General features: G+C 47.1%; 1 protein-coding gene across 5 annotated transcripts in view; it reads left to right on the top strand.

Moving 5' to 3' along the window:
- CD151 (CD151 molecule (Raph blood group)) overlaps nucleotides 1-21,825 on the top strand; it is a 38,955-nt gene extending 17,130 nt beyond the window's left edge. For 4 of the 5 annotated variants that reach the window (XM_068398424.1, XM_068398426.1, XM_068398428.1 and 1 more), the window contains exons 2-9: nucleotides 676-796; nucleotides 6,620-6,723; nucleotides 7,947-8,138; nucleotides 12,717-12,791; nucleotides 15,280-15,384; nucleotides 16,283-16,438; nucleotides 18,747-18,833; nucleotides 19,646-21,825. In XM_068398424.1, the coding sequence (XP_068254525.1) occupies nucleotides 6,640-6,723; nucleotides 7,947-8,138; nucleotides 12,717-12,791; nucleotides 15,280-15,384; nucleotides 16,283-16,438; nucleotides 18,747-18,833; nucleotides 19,646-19,705 (759 nt within the window). In that variant the 5' untranslated portion in view covers nucleotides 676-796; nucleotides 6,620-6,639 and the 3' untranslated portion in view covers nucleotides 19,706-21,825. Of the gene's footprint in view, nucleotides 1-675; nucleotides 797-2,830; nucleotides 2,869-6,619; nucleotides 6,724-7,946; nucleotides 8,139-12,716; nucleotides 12,792-15,279; nucleotides 15,385-16,282; nucleotides 16,439-18,746; nucleotides 18,834-19,645 lie in introns of all 5 variants that reach the window. The other variant, XM_068398425.1, reaches the window with a different exon arrangement.
- The last annotated feature ends 333 nt before the right edge of the window (nucleotides 21,826-22,158 follow it).

The raw sequence follows: 22,158 nt of genomic DNA, 5'->3' as shown, positions 1-22,158 counted from the left end.
GTTTTCCAGCAGAGCCTGCCATGGTGCATAGGACCTGTGTCTTGATTATGCTTCAGCAGGGATAGAGGCTGAAAAAATGGTGGCTTCCTAGCTTGCTTTTTCTCTGCAGGGGCCCTGCTGTGGTTCATACTCTATATCCTGAGGCTTGTAAGCCCTGAAAGCAGAGGATGGATGTACGCAATGAGTTCTGGTAGTGTCTGCCCACCTCTTTCCTCTTCCTGTCTAGTTCCCATGGGAGGGCTAGGAGCAATGATCACTTTGAGGCACTAACACCAGCTGGGGCTTCACGCTGCACAGAAGGGTCTTCTTCCTGAGCCTTTTCATGGAGTTACTTTTGGACTTTTGCACCAGAATGAGTTGTTGTTGTGATGCATACACAGCCTTGACAGACATGATAGCAGCATTTACAGGATGTATCAGTGAATATAAACCTGTTCTGACAGCTTCCTACCATCAGAAGGTCTTCACACTCCCCACTGCTGCAGTTTGGCTCTTCCCCGTTGCCCACTGCACACTTTCCAGTTTAATCAAATGCATTCATAAAGTCTATTCTGAAATCATGCGCTCTCTATTAAAAGGAGGACTTGATGGCGGAGCATATTATCAAATTTTGAATCAATCCCAGAATAATCTTTGACATAGCTCATGATTCTCTGCATCTCTTTTCTTTTTCAGCTTTCTGCTTTCCTGAATCCAGCAGAGGACCAAAGCCAGCGAGAAGAGAGGGTGTGGAAGAAAGCACTTGAAGAGGACTGAACATTTGCACTGGTGCTGTGAGCTGCTTTCGTGGTGAAAGGTCAGTGTCAAGAACATTGACCTATGTGGCTGTTGGTTTGGGGTGGATAATGGCACTTGGTAGTTGTGTAAATCAGAGCTCTTCACCTGCAATCTTTAGAGTTCCTCTCCTGGGAAGGCTTTACTTAATGACTTCTGGCTGCTTTCTGGGCTGTGAGATGTGCTGGCAAGTTGATAAGCAGCTGGTGGCCTTTTCTGAGGATGTTCAGTGGGGTAGGTACAGCGGCGGTGGTAATATTTTCATCTTACGGAGAAGGAACTTAGAGAGGTCGTGCTTTCAAAGGTTGGAGTTTAGTCTTGCTGGAGAATGAGGTCTTCAGTCAGCTTGATGAAGATAATAGGTTATTGGCCCACAACTGCATTGCGGATACTGAGGGGAGGATGTCTGCTTTGTTTGCTGAGAGCTGCCTCAGGTCATCAGGCCAAGCTCAGATGGACTCCAGGGTAGCTGAACCTTGCCCTCCGATCCAGCAGCGAGCCCACTGGGTGCGTGGGGTGGCTGTATTGGCAGGGGGCTGATGATGTTGGACTTGCAGCCCTTTGGGAGCTGCATATTCAGAGAAGCGTAGGTGCAGCGGGATTTCCTGCAGCAAGCCTTTCTTGTGTACGTTGGCAAAGATGATAGAAGTTATTTAACTTCTGGCATACAAGTTACCTATGAAATAGATATCACTGATGCATTGGATACCAATTTTCTTGCTATCATTCAAAAATCAATACTGAAAAATAATGATGCTTTTAATGGCCTGGGAGCTATTTCATTTGCTTTGGCATTGTTTCTTCTCCATCCGTCAGATGCTGCTTTAGAGCAGGTTGTACAGAACAAGCCTGCAGGCCTGGCTTTCTTTGCTGTTTAATTAAGTACTGTTACTGTGCAAGTTGAGGCAAATGTACCAAGCAATGTCTGTGATGACTAAATGAATGTCTAGCCAGCAGGAGTGTGTGTGTGTGTGTGTGTGCACGCCACGTGCTTTCTAAGCTGGGATGTGGGTGTGTGCCTGTATGTGCTTTTGGGCCTACAAATAAAAATACAGTGGTCTGATGTGGGGTACCAGAGCACGTCCTGCCATTGAGATTTTAGGTGGCTCAGCGCAACAAAACAGGTGTTTGTGCAGTGCTTGTGTTCTCAGGTGCTCAGCACTTGGAAGTGGAGCCAAACTGCTCAACTTCTGGTGCGTTCCTGTTGTCCAGTTTGTCCTAAGGGTTCAGTCTCAATAGGATGAGAGCCCAAGAAAATGAGGCTGTGGAATGGTTTCACTTTTGAAGTGATCCTGCCTTGCCTGGCAGTCGTGCACAGTATGTTCTTACCCAGCTGGGAGGCTGTGGCTTGCAGTCAGACAGGGTGGGATGAGCTCACTCTCTTTTTTTTTTTTGAGATGTTTGTATAGGTGGGTCATCCTTTCCTTCTTGCTCTTCATGTAGGTGCTTCACTATTACTCTATTCTCTCATACTTCATTACTGGCATCTCTCAATCATTGATGAATTTGAGTCAGCATGCATCATAAATGGTTGCCAAAATCACTTTATCAGACAGCCCTCTCATTAGAAGTATGGATGTTATTAACCCCAAAACAGATTGTTCCAGATCACTGGCCAAAGTAGCCTATACTGGCAAAAGCACTTTTGACGCAGTGAAATTGTGTTGCTGTAGGGTTTTTGCCAATACACCACTCACCTGGAGCCTGTCATGCCTCGCAGCTGGCATTCCTCTGTCAACAGGGGTTCTCAGTGCAGATCCTTACAACATCACTGTTGTAAGAAACAGAGAAAGATGAGGGTCCTGTGCTGTGGAGGAAGATCAGAGGCAAGGGACAGACTAAGGGACTTGCCCAAGGCCATGCAGAAAGTCTGTGTGTCAGAGTGGAGCATTGGATTCAAGCTGTTCAACTCCCAGTTTCTTGAATTAATCCGCACTGTTACCCCTCCCTTTCATGTGCGGGTTCTGTTGCACTGCATTTGTCCTGTTTTTTTCTCCCATCTTTGTGTGTTTTATTTTAGTTAGAGCGTTATTTCTCCTTGTCACTTACATTGCAGTGTGTGTCCGCATAGCAGGAACCTCTTGCTGATTTCTGGTAAGTTACATAAAAATACATCTCTTCATTGTATGACTAAACTTCACAGCTTGTATCCCATGATTGCTTGCTTAAACTTAACTTGCTGATGAAGCTCCTGTCTGTTGGACTGGACCAAGTGAACTTCATTATGGAAGTGCTTTTGGTCTTGTAACCACTTTTTCGGTTAGCAAAGCGCTTCCCATTATGAAGCTCACGTCTAATTAATATGGGTTTTATGCATTTGTAAATACACCCCTGTGGCATAGCTCACCATTTTCTGTCCACTGGAGAGCTTGTTCGTAATTATTGATGTGATTCAGAATAGACCTTTGCCTCAGTGTTTTAAAATAGAATATAACCATGTGTGTTAATTAATGTTGCTTGTTCTTGTCTGGTTTCAAGAGTGATTCGTGTCACTTCTAAGGGTCTGTTATAAAGATGACTGAAGCCAAGAGACCCTGGTCACATCAGTGAATTCAGGATGAGACCCCCATGTTCATCCCGGTGCTGTAGCGCAGATCAACATTTCTGTGCTTTTTGGGACCATGAGGCTCAGAGCCCAAAGTCACCCTTACCTGCAAGGCAGATTGTGGCTCACCTCTCCTCTGCCTGGGCTCTTTGGGAAAGGCATTTCACCAGTGTCTCCTGCCTTTGCTTGCTTTCCCTGAAGGCCAGCATAGCTCCCTAAAAGCCTGACTCAGTCTTTGCAGGCGATGGGAGGTGGCAGGCCACCCTGTGTGAGACAAGGAGCACAAACACATGACTTCCAAAAAGAGGGTCTGGAGAGAGCTGCCTTTCCCTGAATAGCTCGCTGGGTGAGTCATTAAGCATCAGAGGCAGCCAGTGCCATCAGCTCTGCTCCTGGCTGGGAAGGATAGATCAAACAGGAGACAGCCCTGATTGCTTTCTGATTCATGGCCTGCCATCCCTGCCTGAATCACTGTGCTTTATAAACCTGCAGCTCGTCCCTGCCAGCTTTCTGGAAACAGACAGATCCTCTCCTCCCAGCGGCAAAGCCGAGCTGCCTGAAAGGCCTGTACACGGCACTCAGTGGAGCAGGACCTGCAGTCCTGAGGGGAGTTTCAGACTGTCTGTCATCTGAGTGCAAGTATGATCTCAGCTGTGTGTCTGCCCAGCCCTCACCCAGAACAAGGTGCAGCTCGGTCTGGGATTTATGAGCTCTTAGATCAGAAGGAGGGACAAGTTAGCATCCCTTGCTAGGGCTCAGCACCTGCTATATGGTGATATGTGGAAATAGTGGCATTTTTTTTTGGCACGGGGGCATACTTTGAGGGGAAGGGGGAAAGGTTCCTGAAATCCTCTAGAGCAAGAGGGGAACTGGGCCAAGAGCCAGCCCAAGGACAGTAAGCTTTGTTACTGTCCCCTGGCTGTCAGTGATAGGAACCAGGGTCAGTCTCAGCAAACCTGTGGTGCATTTTCCTCTGCCTGCAGCCCTGATGTTAGCAGGGGTGGGCAAAAAGCCAAGCGTAGCCCTTGGAGTCTGTTACTGGAGGGCATCTCTCAGGTCTGGGCTGAGGTACCTGTTTTGGGTTGTGCAGGCGTGTGTGGCTGTGGGAGCCTGCCTCACTGCTGCAGTTCCTGTTCTGTGACTAAATGAAGCCTCTGGGAGCTGTAAATCTGTCACCTTCCATGAACATTGCATTCACGGGGCGTCTTCTCATTGAGAATTTACAAGTCTGTTCAGCCCATACGATGCCACCAGCATCCATTCCTCCCCACTGCCCCGGGCCTTTTTGTGCTGCAACATGGTAATTAATCTGAGCATTGCTGGAGGTTCTGATCTCTTCTGAAGATAAGGTAACCATGAAGAGTTATTCTCCTTGATATAAGCCACCATCTCAGAGCTGCTCCCTTTGCCAGTGAAAGAGCTTTCTGCTGCCAACTGTTGTTGCCAGATGTTATTCTAGAGAAAAATGTTTTCTTGTGAAATAGTGATGGTGGACAGGCATGGCTGGGACTGCTGGCATGTTTTCACCTTTGCCTTCCCTGTTAGCTTCATTTCTTAGTTTCTAAAGCACAGGCCTGGCTGCGGTTTTCAAGTGGGCTGGCGTGAAGCAAAAGGAAACAGTTCCCTGCAAATAAAATGCAGTTATGCTGCAGAAGGGGCAGCTGCTCTTCCCAGCCTTGGTTCATCTGGCTCTAAAGCCAGATGTTAGCAATGTAGCGGCAAAGATAATACTGACTGACTGACCCAACCTGAGAGCCACTCGATGTGCAGCCTGGCTGTGCGTACCCGTTGTGCACTTCTTTACTGTCAGGTGTTTTGCAGTGGGCTTGCCAAGGTAGATGAGTGTCTGTACTGCATGGCTGGGTTGCAGCTGCAGTGGGTCCCTGGAGGAAGCTCACATCACTTGTGAGAAGTTTTGTAATCTAAGCGAGCATGAACTCCATGCATCTAGAAAAGGGGAGAGGCTGTTTGCCTGCCTGCTTCCAGGGAAATTGCTGATTTAGGAAAGCATTTTGCTCTGATATGGGTGCAAGATGTTTGCATCATTCCCTGCTGGCTGGTAGGGGAGGAAAGGGATGATTTTTTTAAAACTGAATTCAGGAGAGGGGGTGTTGATTTGGTTGCACTTCTGCAAACTGCCTCACACAGGTGATGCTGGCAGTGATGCTTTGGGCAGTGCCTTTGTCCTGTCTGCCCGGTCAGGCAGGGGTGAGAATATTGTTTTCGAGAGGTTCAGACCTTCTGGCATTAACAGGAGGCAGTGAAGTGACATGGAGTTGCACTTGCTGCACTTCTGAGAAACCTGCTCGAGTGTACCAGATCTGTAACACTGCACTGGGACTGACCCACAACGAACTCCCATTTGTTATGTATCTGCAGTGGCGTTTTACACTGTCAGATCATCTGATGCCAATGGTTATGTTTCTTCCTCTTAGTAGCTGGGACAGCTGCCCTAGGAGACTGCTAGCCAGTGAGAAGGGCCATGAGAAATAAGCAGAATGAAGAAGAGAATTAATTACTCCAACATATTGCTGGGGTTCAAAAGGATAGGGCATTTGAGTGGATAACAAGTGGATAACAAGTGGATAACAAGCGGATAACAAGTTCCCAGTTACTGCTTTAAAGATTAAAAATACCCCAAATTTAGAGAGGGATCTATTTAAGGCAGTCGGAACTAATGCCAGTGAGGAAAGAATATTCTTTGGAGATAGATTATTCCGTAAATGTCAAAGACAGAGGTCTCTGTCACTGCCTTCAGAAGCAGCAGTTATGGGCTGCAATCAGAAGCCAGATGCTGGGATTTTCTGGATAACAGGTCTGGGATTTCATTTATTTCAGTTCAAACAGGAAGAAGTGAGCATGAACTACACTGAAGTTTTGTCACTGTAATGTTGATCACAATTCATGGTTTTGGATTGACCACTCACACAATGCTAGGTCTGATCCCTCCACTGCAAGTATTGATCTAAAGGAAAATGAGTCTCCAGAAGTGACAGCAGGAAGGGGAGAGAGAGGAGGAGGATGAAGGCAGTACAGGAAGGCCACATGTTGGTACCAACTGCCTCTCATTCACATTGTGTGAGGTCTCGTGCTGTGTAGGTCACCCAAATGGATACAAGAGCTCATTAGCTAAGCAAGCACTGTCTAGCATCCCTGAAGTCACTTGAATGACTTGCCCACTGGCTTACTTCAGCAAAAGGTCGGAAGCGTGAGTTCTTGCAGGAGGAGAGTATTAATGCTGGCTTTTTGGGAGAAGGGGGTGATGCCTGACTGGCTCAAGCTTTTCTGATTTTTTTTCAGGAACTTGCTGAGCCAGAAAGATGCGTGAGTATACGGAAAAGAAGGAAACATGCGGGACCATCTGTCTCAAGTACCTGCTCTTCATCTTCAACTTTTTTTTCTGGGTAAGAAGCTTCAGTCTGTTTCAGAGGCACTGAGATGGCACTGCGGTTTTGGTGTCAGGGGCATGGAAATCTTGGGTTTCATGAAGTCTTTGGCAAAAAGCGCTGACATGAGTAGGAGGCAGGTTTTGTCCTGTGGGGTAAAATCCCATCCCTTGGGCTTGCCCACCCAGGCTTGCCCATGGTTTGACACTGTGATTTCTGGCTGTTCCTAGGTCGTGTTACTAAGTATAGAAAATAACAGGGAGCCTGAAAATATGCTGTGTCTTTGCTTTGTTTTTTCACCTGGCTTGCTTTTTCTGCAAGCCTCAGGACTCCACTGTCTTGCCATTTCTCCCCTCAAAATGGCAGAGGGAGTCCTGGCAGTGGAATAGGACAGCTAGAGCAAGGATAACAAACACCTTCTTGCAGCTGGGTCCACCGTAGAGCCTTCCCAGAGCCGTGCTTTCCACCAGGAAGTTACTGATGCCAAAGGATTGTTTTTAGCTTTGCTGCCTGGGACAGAGCATTGAAGTGTCCAGGTCAGACCTTTAAGGAAAGCTCTGTCTGAGCTTACTAGAAGCTGCATAAAACCCTCCAGAAACACAAGGCTTGCAAAGAGAGAAGGGACTGCTGGGAGTCTGGTTGGCTTCTCCATGTTCATTTGCTGCAAGGGTTAGAGCTTAACCAGCCAGGCTGTTTAACTCCTGGCTGGTTAAACTCTAACCAGATGTATAGTCTAGGAGATCTTAAAGGTCCTTTCCAACCAAAACGATTCTATGATTCTAAGGAGATGCTGGGCATGGTTGTCATTTATTGGTAGTCTTGCTCCCTGACAAACAGTGGAAAGCTTGCTGATGTAAAGCTGTTTCTTCCCCTCTGCTGCTAGGTAGCACCCCAATAGATCTGACATTTTTCCCTGTTTGCCGCGATAAGAGTGTGGCTACATTTGGGAAGGCTTTGGTCCAAGTATGAATTGCTGTGCAGAGGTAGATGCTCCAGATAGCTTGCATCTCACGCTGCCAGGGGTGCAAAACTGGCCATCCTGAAGCCTGGCCCCTCCCAGTGCACTGGGGCCTGCTCCTGGTCCCAGTGAGACCTCTGGAAGTCCTTCCTTTAGTGTAGATCATCTTTGGCTCAGCTTACAGAGCTGAGGCACATCCTGGTATCCCAATCCAGTTGCTCTGGGAGATGAGGAAGTTCACACCTCAGATGCCTCTCATGTGCATTCTTCTCTCACTACCCAGCTGGCTGGCGGGGCTGTAATGGCAGTGGGCACCTGGACCCTAGCTGAGAAGAGTGACTACATCAGCCTGCTCTCCTCCAGCACGTATTCGGCAACTGCTTATATTCTGGTGGTGGCTGGGGTGGTTGTCATGGTTACCGGCATTCTTGGTTGCTGCGCCACCTTCAAAGAGCGTCGGAATTTGCTAAGAGTGGTAAGTTTTACTTGGTTTGTTTGGGGGAGGATTCACCCCGTTTTATCTTGAACCATACTGGAAGGGAGGGAAACGCCTTGGTTGTGTTCTGCACCAGCCTTATTTGTTTGTCCTAGAGCAAATACCACTAAGGCCTCCCGCTCCTAACAACAGTACTGTCCTTCTCCTGGGGGGCAGGTTTTACTGCAGAGCATTTCCTTTCATCCACCCAAAGAATGTGCTTACCACTGCATGGTTCAAAAGTACAAAGTATAATTGCAATACTTATACTTTGTGTAAGAATGTCTATTTTAAACTATTCAAAACAAAATCTCATGGCCTTTGTCCCTCTTCTTCCCTGCCCATCCCATATTCTCTTTTGGAAAATGGGAAGAGAGAGGAAGGTATGAGAGACCTGTAACAAAACTGGCTTTTAATGACACTGGGTTCAAGCCAAATTAACACGCTTTTTCACTTGGTTGTCGAAAATCAGAACATTTCCAGTGAATGTTTTCTTTAGTTGCAAAAAAATTATTTTTGCAGGAGAAAAAGCCACACTCTCTTGATAATCTACTGCTTCTTTTACACCTTTCCCTGTGTTACTTCCTGAGCTCCCTGCTCACCCACCTACACTGAAGTCTTTGACCAGCCCTAAGGTTTCTATGCCGCTTCCTCCCTCTCGAATCTCGCTTTCAATCTGGAGTGTGGCAGCAGTCCCTTTTAGTATCTGAGCTACAGTGGTGAGTGCAGTGTCTGAAATAACAGTGGCTCTTTCCTTTCACCGTTACATAAAAGGATACTTTGGCAACTCTTCACCAGCTCTTTCCTTTGCAAATCCTCATTCACCTGATTGTTCCATTTCCCCTCTTTCATTTGGATAGAGGAGCAGAAATAGGAGTTGTGAGCAAGCCTCATGCTTGTACCACTGTTCTGAAGGCCTGGTAATCCCTGTGAGAGGCAGAGTAGGGCCAGGATGGGAGAATAAAACACAGAGGAGGAGACAGTGCGTGCATTGCTGGTGCTCGTTCATTAGGCTCCTGGTCTGTAGCAGTCCATTTTGGCCATGCTTCACTTACTTTCTATGCCAAAGAGATCTCCCTTTGTCTTTTTGCCTCAGCCAGAAGCTATGGATAAAAATCCAGTGGGGTTTTCTTTGTTATTCTGCCACAGAAAACTAATAATTGTCTCTTGGGAACAAAAGGTCACTCTGTGTCCTTACACCACGCATCCTTTCGGAGTGGCTGGTCGCGACAGGCCTATTGTCTCTTCTTGCTTGTGCTCTGCTTTGGTTGCCGGTGAGTAATCTGCACAAGAGAGAGGGCTGTGCTTGCCAGGGCTGGGTGAGCCTGGCTGGGGGCCTTTGCCAGCTCTGAGCTCAGACAGTAATCCTGACAGCTTCACAGTCAGTGCCCCGGGGTCTGTGCCAGCCTGTCCCAATTTCTCTCTGTACCAGAGGCCCACCTAAATATGGGAAGAAGCACTGTAAGCGGCACTGTCGTCTCTCCCCAGTGCCTCCTTGGTGCTTTAAAAATCAATTATTGACAGCTTTGGGTGCTGTTTGTAAAATGCATATCTGATTTTTAGTTTGTTTTTCTGTTGAAGACTCAGGAAGCTGTGAATGTTTTTGCTGCTTTTCTACCTAACTGTGAGTTTTATGGGCCCAGTTCAAGGCTTTTCATAGTATTTCATTGTTCATCACTCACAGCTGTGCTACTTTTTTTATGTCATTGCTTATTTGCCTTCCTCTCGTCCCTCCTTAGCCAGGTGATGTGCTGAGGCTTGGGCAGCAGTTGTGGAGTTTCTCTGGCCCTGTGAGCAGGCATGGCAGTGGATCTGCAGCCTGGCTGGCTGTGATGCTGCAGTCCGGCTCTTTACAAGCACACAACCCAGTACTATATTATACTTCAGTCAAGAGACACGCTTTCATGCACTAAAGTATGCAAGCAGCAGTCTTGGGAAAGGACCCATCAAATAGAAGGCCTTGCATGTAAAGAAAGAAGGTGGCTTTCTTCAGGCTTGACCCCTCACACTGCCACTTCTAGTTAGCTACCTTGGATAGGGAGAGGGGAACACATTGGTTATGATTTCTGTTCCTGCTGCATTTCAGCCTGGAGCCCTCCCGCTGAAGTGAGATTGCTGATTTAGGAGTACAGTTGCTATATATCTCTTGTTCACGTAGTGGAATGATCTCTCCAGAGAGCGATTTGCATTGTAGGTGGGCTGAACCATTCTTTGGGTTATTCAGAGAAAACACACTAAAGCTTGGCACTCCACTCAAGCACTTAAAAGCTGGATGGAAGAAATCTGGGCCCTGTAGATCCTGAAGAGACACCAGGCAGCCTCTTGGGGAGCGAGCAGGGCATGTCCCCGCAGCTCTGTGCCGGAGCTGGCCTGCTCCTCCCAGAGCAGACCTGTCGTGATGAAGAGCAAGGAGAGCAGCCCTGTGCTCTGTGTGTGTCCAGAGTGAAAGCTGCTGCTCCCCTATTTCAGCATGATACTTGGAAGTGGCCCTGAGGGAATGATGAGACTGAGATAAGGGTAATGATGCAGTGTATTAGCAGAGACAGGTTGGATGCGTGGGTGGCAGATGCACTAACCTCCCTTCTGAGGTTTTACAAGGGCCTTGTGACTCAAATTTTTTAACGTCTGCTGGATACATATTTGTTTCTATCCGTGGTAAGCCAGCACAACAAACCAAGCTGTGGTGACACAGCTCAGCTCTACCTGAATGCCTCTGACATGACGACACAGAGCAGGGAAGAATAAATAAAAGTAAGTTTGCTGTTCATTGGTTGTTCTCAGCATCCTGCCACCCTCCTGCCCCCTCCTTGGTAGAGAGATGATGTCAGAGCAGTTAGGGCGTAACTACGTCCCAACGAAAGAAAGCCAGCCTTTGTGTCAAGGCACGACAATCCTTTCTTGCCCCCTTCCAACCTCCTGTTGAGTGTTGGGACCAGCCTTTAGCTATCCCGAACTCCGCTGAGTGACTCATTCCCCTGGTATGAATGGGTACCTTGTACAGGCGTCAGCGTTCAGCCCGCCGGGGAGAGTGTGGGGCTGGGGGGTGAAAGCCTGAGATTGTGTGCTCAGATTAAAGCCCAGTCTGCAGATAAAACCCAGCTGTCTGTCCTTCGCAGCTGCTGAATCCCAACAGGGGCAAAAGAGGAAGCCTGAGTGTGTCTGTCGTTTTACTCCTGCAAGGGACTTGGAAATACCTAGCGAAGGAGGGTGTACAGTGGGAGTGTAACCCTCGTGCAACAAAAGGCATCTGTGCTGTGTGGGTCAGCTTGCTGTGTCCAGGTCTTCACTGTCCTTCTTTGTGCCAGGGAGATGGTTTGATGTCCGATTACATTTGTAGGGAGCTGTTTTCTTCGTCCCTTGGGAACAGCCGTTTCTTAGGCTCAGGGATAAAACAGAAAATAGGAGATATTTTGTTTGTTCTGTCCTGGGGAGGCCATCTCTTACAGGGACTTGGCATGAGGTCCTTGTTATGGCTGGAAGTGGTGTCTCTTCAGCTTTACCTACAGAAAGATGAATTTAGTAGCAGTCATAGAACAGCCTGGACCTGTAAAGAAACTGTTCATTGCTGTCCAGGAGCAAGGCAGAGGCCGTGTGTCAGGACAGGGGTTCTCCCTGAAAAGCTCTCTTTGACCCTAAGGAGAATGTGGCCACATCGTCCACTGTCTTCAGGCCTGCCCAGTCCTTTTAATCTAGTACACATGTTCCTCCTCATAGGTTTGGTTTCCCTTCCTGTTTGTGTATAGGAACAGTGCTCCCAAACAGTTTTCTATACTGTCCATTTGATTCTCCTTGTGGTAAGCAGGGCACATCCCTTTCTATTTCACTGCCATTAAGCCCTTTTAAGAAATAGTAATATTCTCCTCTTAGTCTTCTAAGAGCCCTTCTCACTTTGGTTTTGAGATACTGAGCTTTTCCCTCTAGATCCTAGTTCAGCAGAATGTAAAGTCACAGTCCTGAGTGTGAATCAGTGCTAAAGTCCATTTGCTTCAATAGTGCCCTTCAGCCTGTGGTTGAGCCCCACAGAAGTCACTGGGAACATAAATCTATGGTTTATGCTTAGGTGGTCTGCTATATCCTTGGTGAAATGGGCCTTTTGTTGCTTTATTGAATCATCATTATAACATATGTAGCTCCTTAGTAACTTGGTGAAATGCCCTAAACAATATCAAAAAAGGCAAAAGTTTCAAAATTTTTTGGATTGATGTCATGATCAGATGTTTTCTATGATATTGAGCATGGTCATCAGGTTATCCAGTGACCACTTTCTTTTGTCCAGTGATCTTATTGCGGTTGCCTGCACTTTTCCATTCTCTACATCCCTCTGACTCTGTGAGTTAAACTCACACTTGCTGCTGCTTATCTTCGGTTATCCTGTGGTTTGGTTGGTTTTTTTTTTTGAACCTGTGGGATTGTTTCTTTCCTACCCTATTGGGGTCTTAATCCCAGCCCCTGCCTTTGAACACTGCTGCAGAAAAAGCATCAATGAAGAGTCATGCATTTTACCGGCTAACGAAGAGCTCGCTTCCAGCATCTCCTTACATTGTGTTCTAATGTCCTGCTATTTCCATTGTTTTACAGTACTTCATATTGTTGCTGTGCATCTTTCTCCTGGAGATCATTGCTGGAATTCTGGCCTATATCTACTACCAGCAGGTGAGTGGGCATTAGTCCTTAGAGACTCAAACGAGGGAGAGAAAACAGCTGGTTATCATCTTATTTCTCCAGCCAGAATTGGGCTTGGAGGCTTGGGACCTAGGGTCTGGTTGTGGTTCACCTTTCTACATGTCTATACTGCCTCCCTTCCCCATACAGAAGACCTTGGATTATTTACTGTTCTTGACAAAGTGGTGGTGGTTACTCTAGGGAGGCTGCTCAGCTCCTTCCTGTGGTTCACCTTTGTGCTCTGTTTTTCTGCAGAGCCTTGTAGAAGACAATTTTTGAGGCTGTGTAGATCTAGGAGCTCTCCCAACTCCCTTCAAGGCATAGTGCAAGCAACTGAAATCACGTTAGTGCCACTTAGTGTATTCAGGACATAGGAACAGGTCCTGCTGCATCCAGCAAGCTACCCACCATGCTTTTGAACTGGCAAAGTTAATAAATGGTCCAGCTGAGAGGTCCTTTCAGGTCAAGAAGTTTTTGAGAGCTTTACTTAACCAACCCAGCTGAGGGGCTGGAGAGCAGCACAGGCTCCCAACAGCTGCAGTCCTAACTTGGCACTTTGTGCAGTTGTGAAGAGCAGAGGCTTAAGTCATCACTTTGTTTTCAAAGGGAGCTTAGCCACCAAGGCACAAATAGCCTGGGAAGTTGCTCTCATGTCTGGAAATTGATTGGAAACGGCAAATTAGGATTGTTGTCACGTGGCTGTCTGAAAAGCAGCTGGACATCCCATCTTGTTGGCTTCACTGCCAGGATTCCTTCCCATTCCTTTTCCTCTTGGGCCTTCTGTGCTTTGCCTCACTAAGGGGGGCACTGATGGTTTGCGAGGAGCTGACAAACTGTGCTGGCTCCTACCAGGAGGGATCAGTGGCGTGAGTGTGCTTATTTAACAGGGAAAGATCAGTCCTGGCAGGCGTGGCAAGAAGCCAAGGCCCATCCACCCATCCATGCAAAAGCACGAAGTGTATATATGACAGTGGTTGAAGAGGAGCTGGTCCTTAGTTTGAAATAAGGGACAATGTATTCAGAGCTGTACCCTTGAGTGCTTTAGATCACTTGAGGGCATCTCTGATCAATAGCTGCACTTACCCTTGCCCTCTGGCTGACTAATCCCCCTTCTTTCCTGGTTGCGGGATGCTTGCTCCATTTCCCACTGGTTTTATTTCAGCCCTTGCTTTGGCATCTAAGGCTTGCATGTGTGTGTCTAAAATGTTTCTTTTGTTATCTCTGTTCCATGCTGCAGTACTTCCCCGTGAGCCCGCAGGTAACTGCTTTTCTCCCAAGTAAAAATTCTGCTAATGGACTCTCCTCTTTATTTGCCTCTGATGCCTTCCAGCTGCTGAACCTTTTCCTTTCCTTTTATTACACTAAGTCCTTTGCACTTCTGTAGAGCTTCCCAGCCCAGGATCTCAAAGCATTTTGCAAATATTAATGAATGAAGCCTCTTACCATCTCTGTGAGGTAGGTGTTGTCCCCATTTGACACATGGGGTTGGAAAAAAACAGTGTTTCAAAGGGAGAATAAACTGCAGACTGTATTTTGCACAGTTCAGCATAAATGGGTGCTTGACCTCTCATTTGCCACTTACTGTGTAGAATAAAAGGTGTACAGAGAGGTTACCCACCTGTTTCATTCATTGACCCCATCTAAACTGTAAGTTGACGTTGTTTATTGGTATAGGAAACTTAGGATTTCACAGATGTTGGACTAAAGCAATGTTGCTATATGAACCAGGATGGAAAAAAAAGATGCAGCTCTTTGGCACTTCTTGGCTGTCACCTGGATAGGTGAGAATTCAGCTAGATTAAAAGAGCCTCCACAGGAATAAATGAATCCAATCACCTGAACATGCCAGTGGTTTATGATGGTGCTTTCAGGAATTCTGTACTTCCAAAATCAGACTTCATCTCTCTGTCACTGTTATCAAGAAAGGCCTTGCAGTACTTTTGCAATCACACACTTGATTCCCTCCTGTGCCATCCTTTTTGATGCCAATACAAGAGCTATTCAGACTACGTGGCTTCCGTCCAGCATGCCCAGGACTCTTAATTTCTTCCTGCTTCTGGACAGAATGATTTATTTTTTAGTACTTTCTCACAGGCTTCAGAGGGAGAAGACTACATGTGGTCTCATAGGCATATTCGTATTTAAGCAGGCAGAGTTTTGTATTCTTTTTTGATGCAGGCATGTCTTGTCAATCTTATATATTCAAGGTGAGGACCTGTATAGCAATGTGTAGCACAGGCTGAAATTTGGTCCTGAAGCACCTCCTTCTAGTTATTAAAATGGAGGCATGATCTGTAATCAATGGGAAATAAGCCCGTCCAGTCAAACCTTGGAGGATGATCTTGAAGGAAGCTGTAGCTTCCACTGGGCTCTCTGCTTTCCTCTTAGAGCAAAGGCAATGAATCATACGCAGGGCTCTGGGTTGCTCTGAGGGGTCAGTTTGCCTTGTGATCTTATCCCACTTGTCTCTTCCATTCAGCTGAGCATGGAACTGAAGCAAAATTTGAAGAACACCATGACCCAGAAGTACCGGAAGGAGGGAGAAGAGAGTGTTACCAGTGCAGTAGACAAACTGCAACAGGAGGTAGGTATCTCTAGAGGCAGGGAGAATTAATGCAATTGCAGGGCTTAAAATCAAACATACAAAAGGCATTGTGGGCTCTTGACATCCATCGTACAAATGTTTCTTCTGTATGTTGAGTGTATGTTCTGCTGTTTCTGATTCAAGACAAGGTTGGGTGAGGTGCAGGGCCTGGGCCATGCAAGTGGCAGAATTGTGTGGGACAGTCTCTGAATTTCATGCCCAGTAGCACTGGGGAAACACCACCTGAATTGCTCCCAGAGTGAACTGGAGCTGCCTAGTCACTCTGACAGCTGTTTCTACTTCCCACTTCAAAGCTTTGGAGAAATTGCTGACGTTTTTCATTAAGCTCCTCAGTACCTTAGAGAGCAAGATATGATGAAAGAAGAACCTTCCTGCCGATGTTGCTAGCTATGCCTGGCTCAGGGGTGGTTCAGGTTAGGGCTGCCGCAGTTCTGACAGGCTTTCCCACAGAAAGGACCTTTGTGCCTAGGCACTTCCAAAGCGTGGGGCCTGCTATACGCATACTGCCATAGCAGGTGCATTTGGGATAGTGACTGGTAAGTAACCTTACCCTGTTATCACCATTAACACTCTCCAGTACGGTGGTTAAGAGCCGAGGCAGCTGCAGGTGTGCTCTGGTTACAGTTCATCCCAGCAGTAACCAGAAGTTACAGCAGCTGAAAGATGGATGAAGCTGATATTTAATGGCCATTTTGGGGACTCTTAACACAGAAGTCACTAATAATTATAATAGCCTAAAAAAAAAAAAATAAAAGCCTGTGAGATAGCTGGAGTCTCTCTGCAAAGGAGGGTGAAGCCCAGGGCTTGGTGTGGGAGGCTGGAGGGAGGAGGAGATTGCAGTGCTTGCAGGCTCAGCCTTTGCTCTGTGTGCATGCAGTTCAAGTGCTGTGGGAGCAACAACTACACAGACTGGGCTGACAGCCTGTGGATCAAATATCCAGAGGCCAATGGACGGAAGGTCCCAGACAGCTGCTGTAAGACAATAACCGACCTGTGTGGCCGAAGAGACCATCCTTCCAACATCTACAAGGAGGTAAAGAGCAAAAGGGCTTCAGAGCTGCCTGTCACAATGTAAAGGTGGTGGGCAGGGAGTGAGGGTGTTGGGTTGATGCTGCAAACTGTCAGTAGGCTTCAAAGTCTGTAGGATGCCTTAGAAAGCAGAATTCATTTCTCTAGTTGAGCGTTCAGCCATCTAGGCTATTATTTTATATGTAGATGTGGAGAAAAATAATAAGTTATATTTGTTACTACAGAATATGCTAGTGATACAGGGAATTGGGAGAGGTTGTTGATTCTGGCAAGAGGCTTGGATGTGAGCCCTGCCTTTGACACAGCTTCCTGTCATTGGAACTACTCGGTGAGGTGCAAATAGAGATGCTTCTGGTCCTTGACTGAGATAGTGGGATTTGACCCACAGCATGAAGGAACAGCGTACGGGGAAGAAAGAGGGCCCTGTAGCAGACAAATTAGGCCAGTTCCAGTGGGCTGCAGGTCGGGCTGAAAAGAAGGCTGGAGTTGAGATAGAGGGGCTTATCTCTTTTCTAGAAGCGGCAAATTGAATCCCAGACTAGCTGAGTGAGTAAACAGGTAGCTCTCAGACCATTTATTCATCCAGTTTGCATAAGGCTGGTAAAAGTTCTTGCATTTGTGGTGGCACCCTCCAGTCCTATCACCTGGCTTTAACTTGCTCACTGTGGCGCGCTCTGTGGGGTAGCATAGTCCTTTTTCTCATCAGTGGAACCAGCACCTTGGCTGGCTGTATTGAGCCTGAGGAGCAGCAACTGGGGCTTTTTCCTTGTTCCCGTCCCCTTGACAGTTAAGGAGGGCTATGGGTGAAGAGGTGGCCCCTTCAAGGCAGGTATTTCTTCTCGCAGTCTGCGCTTTGAGCAGGACTCAGAAGAGGAGTGTGAATAACATCTGCAATTAAGCCAAGCAACTCAAACAGCTAAAAGGAAACCAACCCTCTATGAATAGGGGGACTTTCTGCTCTGCCAAAGGCCCTCTTATGTCCAGCTGCTTGTCTGGGTTTTGCTCTTCAGGAAGAAGGCTTTCCCATAAGATTTGTGCCTTCCAGGCAAGACCCAAGGAGGAAGTGCAGAAGAGAGTCCAAGGGCTGATGACGTGTTTCTGAGAGTGGAAACCCACAACTACTTGAAGTGCAGGGCTGGCAGTTCCCATCCTCTCTCTGTGCTGTGTGAAGCTGGAGGAGGCTGCCCAGCTGCATTATTAAGAGAGGCCCTGTAAGCTGCCATGTGTATTGGGCTAGCTCTAGAGGAGAAAAAGCTGTAAGGGGAGGTTTGGATCTACAGTCAGATGCTGCATATTGTGATATGAAGTATCAGTCAGAGTTCAGAAAGGATTTTAGTGGCTTTGGAGAAGAAAAACCTAGAAAAGGGTCAGATGAGGGAACACGAGTAACTGCTTCATATCAGGGCAGCTGGGGCTGACTCTAAAACCTAATGCTGGCATGGGAAACGTGAGGCCTTTGCCATCCCTCCCTGGAGGGCTGCGTGCTCACTCCTTCCCTCTGCCTGTGTGGGTGTAGGTGTCTGTGTTCACTGTAAACTCCTGGGGCAGGAGGGCCCCCACCACCCTTGGTGCGCTGCTGTAGCCTACACAATAAATCCCCCTATGTTACCATGGAAAACCTGCCTCAATAGATTGAACAGTTTAATTATTTAAAGGGAATTCTTTAAAAAAAAAAAGAGAAAAACAAAACACCAAAACAGCAAATGCTCTTACTGATTTATTTTTGCCTTATGACAACAAAAATTGGGCTTGAAACAGGGAGGGAAAGGTCACTCTGCCAGCCAAGGATGCAGTTGCAAGGCAGGGGCAGGCAGAGCTTGGCTTTCCAGGTCCACACTGAAACTCACTGCTGTCATAAATAGCAGTGGGAGGAATTTAGTCTTAAAAGGCTCCTGTCATGTTAAAGGTCTTGGTACTGGATCCACTTGGCAACATTTCATTGGCCTTTTGGCCTGCTGGGAGTAAACACCCTTTCCAGGCACATGCTAGGCAGGGAGTGAGGGAACCTTTCTCCATATATTTCAGAGAAGAAAGACACGCTCCCTCTGTGTGATGTGGCCGGTGGTTCTTCTGCATGTCTCCTGCCCAGCTAGCAGCTGCCTTGGGTTTATTTGATGGTTCTTGAGCCAGTAGGTCCAGAGCAATAAAAAACATGATGCAGTTTACATCTGCATCCAGTGATGTTGGGTAAAGAGGTTTCTCACAGACACTGCTTTTTATAGCGTTGCTTTCAAAGGTTGCAACCATTGGGTTAAAGTGAACAAGAGGTTAAAATGAAGCTGATGTTCCATGTCCCTTCTTTTGCCCTGCAGAGCGGTTGCATTACCAAGCTGGAAAACTTCATTCAAGAGCATCTGAAAATTATTGGGGCAGTGGGGATCAGCATTGCTTGTGTGCAGGTAAAAGGGCTGAGTGGAGTTTTGGGGGTGCTGGGCAGAAGTTAAATGAACCGTAGAGCTGAGGGATGGAAAAAATAGAATGTTTTAGGCTCCTCCCTGCCTGGCAACGAGAAGTTGCCAGATACTTCAGGGACCCGAGGATTCGCTAGCTCCAAAGCAAAAGCCTCTTCTGTCAGTTTGTAAAATTTGCTTCTAGTGAAGGAGTGCAACCAGCTGGGCAAGGGGGAGAGACTTCTGCTCCAGGGTTGTGGGAAAGGTATCGTTGGCCACGGCCAGTGGTTTGGCAGCCTGCGAGAGACCTCTTGTGGGGCTGTGCTGTGATGGCCCGCACAGCTGCAGCGCCGGTCTGGAAGAGCTTCCTACCCCGCATCATTAGGATTATTTTAAGTCATCCAGAATTTCTCCCTCGGTTGTGTCATATTGAGGAATGGCACTGTGGGTCTGCAAATGATTTGGGAGAAGGTGATGAATAAAGGGGTAGGATATGGATGCCTCCCTCCTCCCATTTTAGAGGGGAGGGCACAAGATATTCTTTTCTTCCAGATGCAGATGTCTCTGGAAGTTCTTCATTTTCCCCTTTGTCGTGGCAAGTAGCCAAATTACACCCCAGAGAAGCTGCTGGTGATTAATTACAAGGATTAGCACAGATTATGTTCTCTCCTGCTGCTTATTGCAAGCTGGAGTGCAGTATCCCCAGGCAGGAGCTGGCTGCTACTTCAGTCTGGGTCCAGGCTGTTAGTTTGCAAGCTGCTGCCTCCACTCCATCCACTCTGGTTTTTCATGCATTTCTCTCTCCTCTTTACACCCTGTAGATCTTTGGGATGATTTTCACCTGCTGCTTGTACAGGAGTTTAAAGCCAGAACCATATTAATAGCTGCAGGAACTCTGTCGCTCCCCCTCTGCCACTTCCCTTAGCGCCTGCCAACCTGACCATTCTCCACCACCACCACAGAAGTATCTGTAACCTGAGGACTTGGCTCTGTAATTAAATGCCTATCAAACCGTGTACCACCTTACCTTCCCCCTTGCGCAAAAGTCACCCTCCTTGTTGTGTACAAGGCAGCCGAGAGTTCAGCGGGTCCTCTTCATTGTCAAGAAACAAAAGAGCTGTGGATCTTCTGCTAGAAGCTTTAGCGAAACAGTCCCTTGATATAACCATGAAGCAAGATTCATCCAAGGCCATTTCTCTTGAGGCTTTTCGTGAGCCAACATGAAGGTATTAGGATGCTCTACATGAACCATGGTTTGCTCTCTGAGAAGTGGCTCAGCAGCATCAGGCATTCACTGTGAGGACAGATAATGATTCTGCACCGAGCTGGAGCCAGAGCTGAGTCTCTCATACATGGAAGATTTCTCTCCCTCCTCCCAAGTGTGCACCAATGTCCTAACACCTCTGTTCTGTGCCTGAGAGAACACCTGCCTGGCTGCCTGGGGCACGAGCTACTCTCCCTGATGACCAGGAACACAACTTGGTGCAGCTGAAATCTTGTCATGACTCTGATGTTCCCAAGATGTGGGTGCCTTAGGATTTCTCGGCAATCCTTCCTCCTCTTCCTTGAAACTTCTCTCGATACAGTGCCATTAGAAGCCACAAGAGGCCTTTTACCTCCTAGCGATTCCGGAGCAAAGATGATGGACTACTTTCTAATTCTTTTGGGTCTAGCTTGTTTTATTGAGTGGCTTCCAGTATGAGTGAGAAAACTTTAAGTTGTTTCCTCCTGCCTATCCCCTGCTGAGGTTTGGTGAAGAACTGGACTGGTTTTGGAGCTGGCATATCTTGCTGCCCTTTGGCCTGCTCAGTTAGTGGAAATATCTTCTTGCATCTCTTACATGTTGAGAGATGCCCTCGGCTTGATTTTTCTAATTAAAACCTCCAGGCTTGTCTCTCTTGGGCAGAAAATGAATATATAGAAATATTTTATCAGCCTCCAAAGAGCTCATTAATCAGCTGAGAGTTTTGTGGCTTTAGTGAGATCTGGAAGCCCACTTTACTGGTTACGGCCGAGAAGGTCAGGAGAGTCAGCTTCAACCAGTTGCCCCAGTGTACTTGGTAAATTGGTAGTGCTGGGTTAACTGTCTGTTTGCTGCAGAGCAATAGGTTTAATTAAATATTCTCTCTGCATTGGGATCCTGGATACATACAGGACATAGACATCACTGCTGCCTTGAGCTTCGTGCCATCATGATGCCAACAGGGTCTTAGCCTGAATTCCTAGGATCTTGTGTGCCTCTTGTCTTGTTCTCACTTTCCTGGTATGTCTGTTACACCCATGAAGCAGAAAGGGCTGTGGGGTTTGAGTGTTTCTAAGCAGTGAAGACAAGCCCTTTTATAAACAAATTTATTCCCTCTCCTGGCCTTTTATTGGTGCCGGCTGAGCCCTATCCCTTGGCAGCAGACAGTTAACATGAGCAAAATCACCCACACCCCTAAAGTCTTGCAGCACCGTGGGGTTTTTAGTTCACAGAGCAGAAATCTTGGCCTGGTGCTAAAGGGTGGCAAGTTAAAATTCAGAGCAGGTCAATCTGAAACTCCCCCATCAACATCAGCCCTGTGAAATAATCCTTAACCAATGCAGAAAGAGAGGTGGAGGAACTGAGGTGTATCCTTGGTTCCATAGCAGCAGGAAAGAGAGGAAAGAAATCTAAATTATTGTGTAATGATCTAAAGGAGAAATCTGTAAATTATTTCTTGTTTTATAATCAAGTTCCTGACAAGTATTGACTACTAACTAAGAGGAAAATATTGAGCATGTTGCTTGAAGCAATATTTCTAGTTTCTTAAGCATATCTTCATAGTTGCCTTTGCCCATTCCCTTCAAATACATTGTACAGGGTTGGGAGAGGCCAGGAAGAATGAGATGAACAGTAAGTTGGCTTGTGTCCATTGAGTTGTTTTATACTTTTTCGCTGTGTAATAATATGCATTGCTTTTTTTTTTTTAACTCAGTTTAAGTTGCTGGCCAATAGAAAAATAAAGCTTAAGGTTCTGTACTTATTCTGTGTAGCAAAACTGAAGGGGTACTGTGAGCTGGATGGGTTATATGAATTCCTCAGATCCTTGAGGAACTGGCTCCTCGGCAGCAGAAGTGGCTGGTCTGAGGGACCAGGCTGACAAGGAAGCTGGGGAAGAATCTGCTCCGTGTCACTGATCTTGCCAGCCTGGTTGTGATCTGGTGCTGTGGACTGCTCCTCTGTGTGGCATCCTGAGAGCTGAAATCGCAGGACATCAGGGTACCAGGTATTGCATCTCAGGGAGGTCTGTGCATGGAGGTGTGTGCACCCAGCACTGCTCCAGGGTCTGTGGTACACCTAATGGTGCTCGCT

Source organism: Nyctibius grandis, chromosome 4 (assembly GCF_013368605.1).
Source record: "Nyctibius grandis isolate bNycGra1 chromosome 4, bNycGra1.pri, whole genome shotgun sequence".
Taxonomy (NCBI): Eukaryota; Metazoa; Chordata; class Aves; order Nyctibiiformes; family Nyctibiidae; genus Nyctibius; species Nyctibius grandis.
This window is presented reverse-complemented; position numbering and strand designations above follow the sequence as displayed.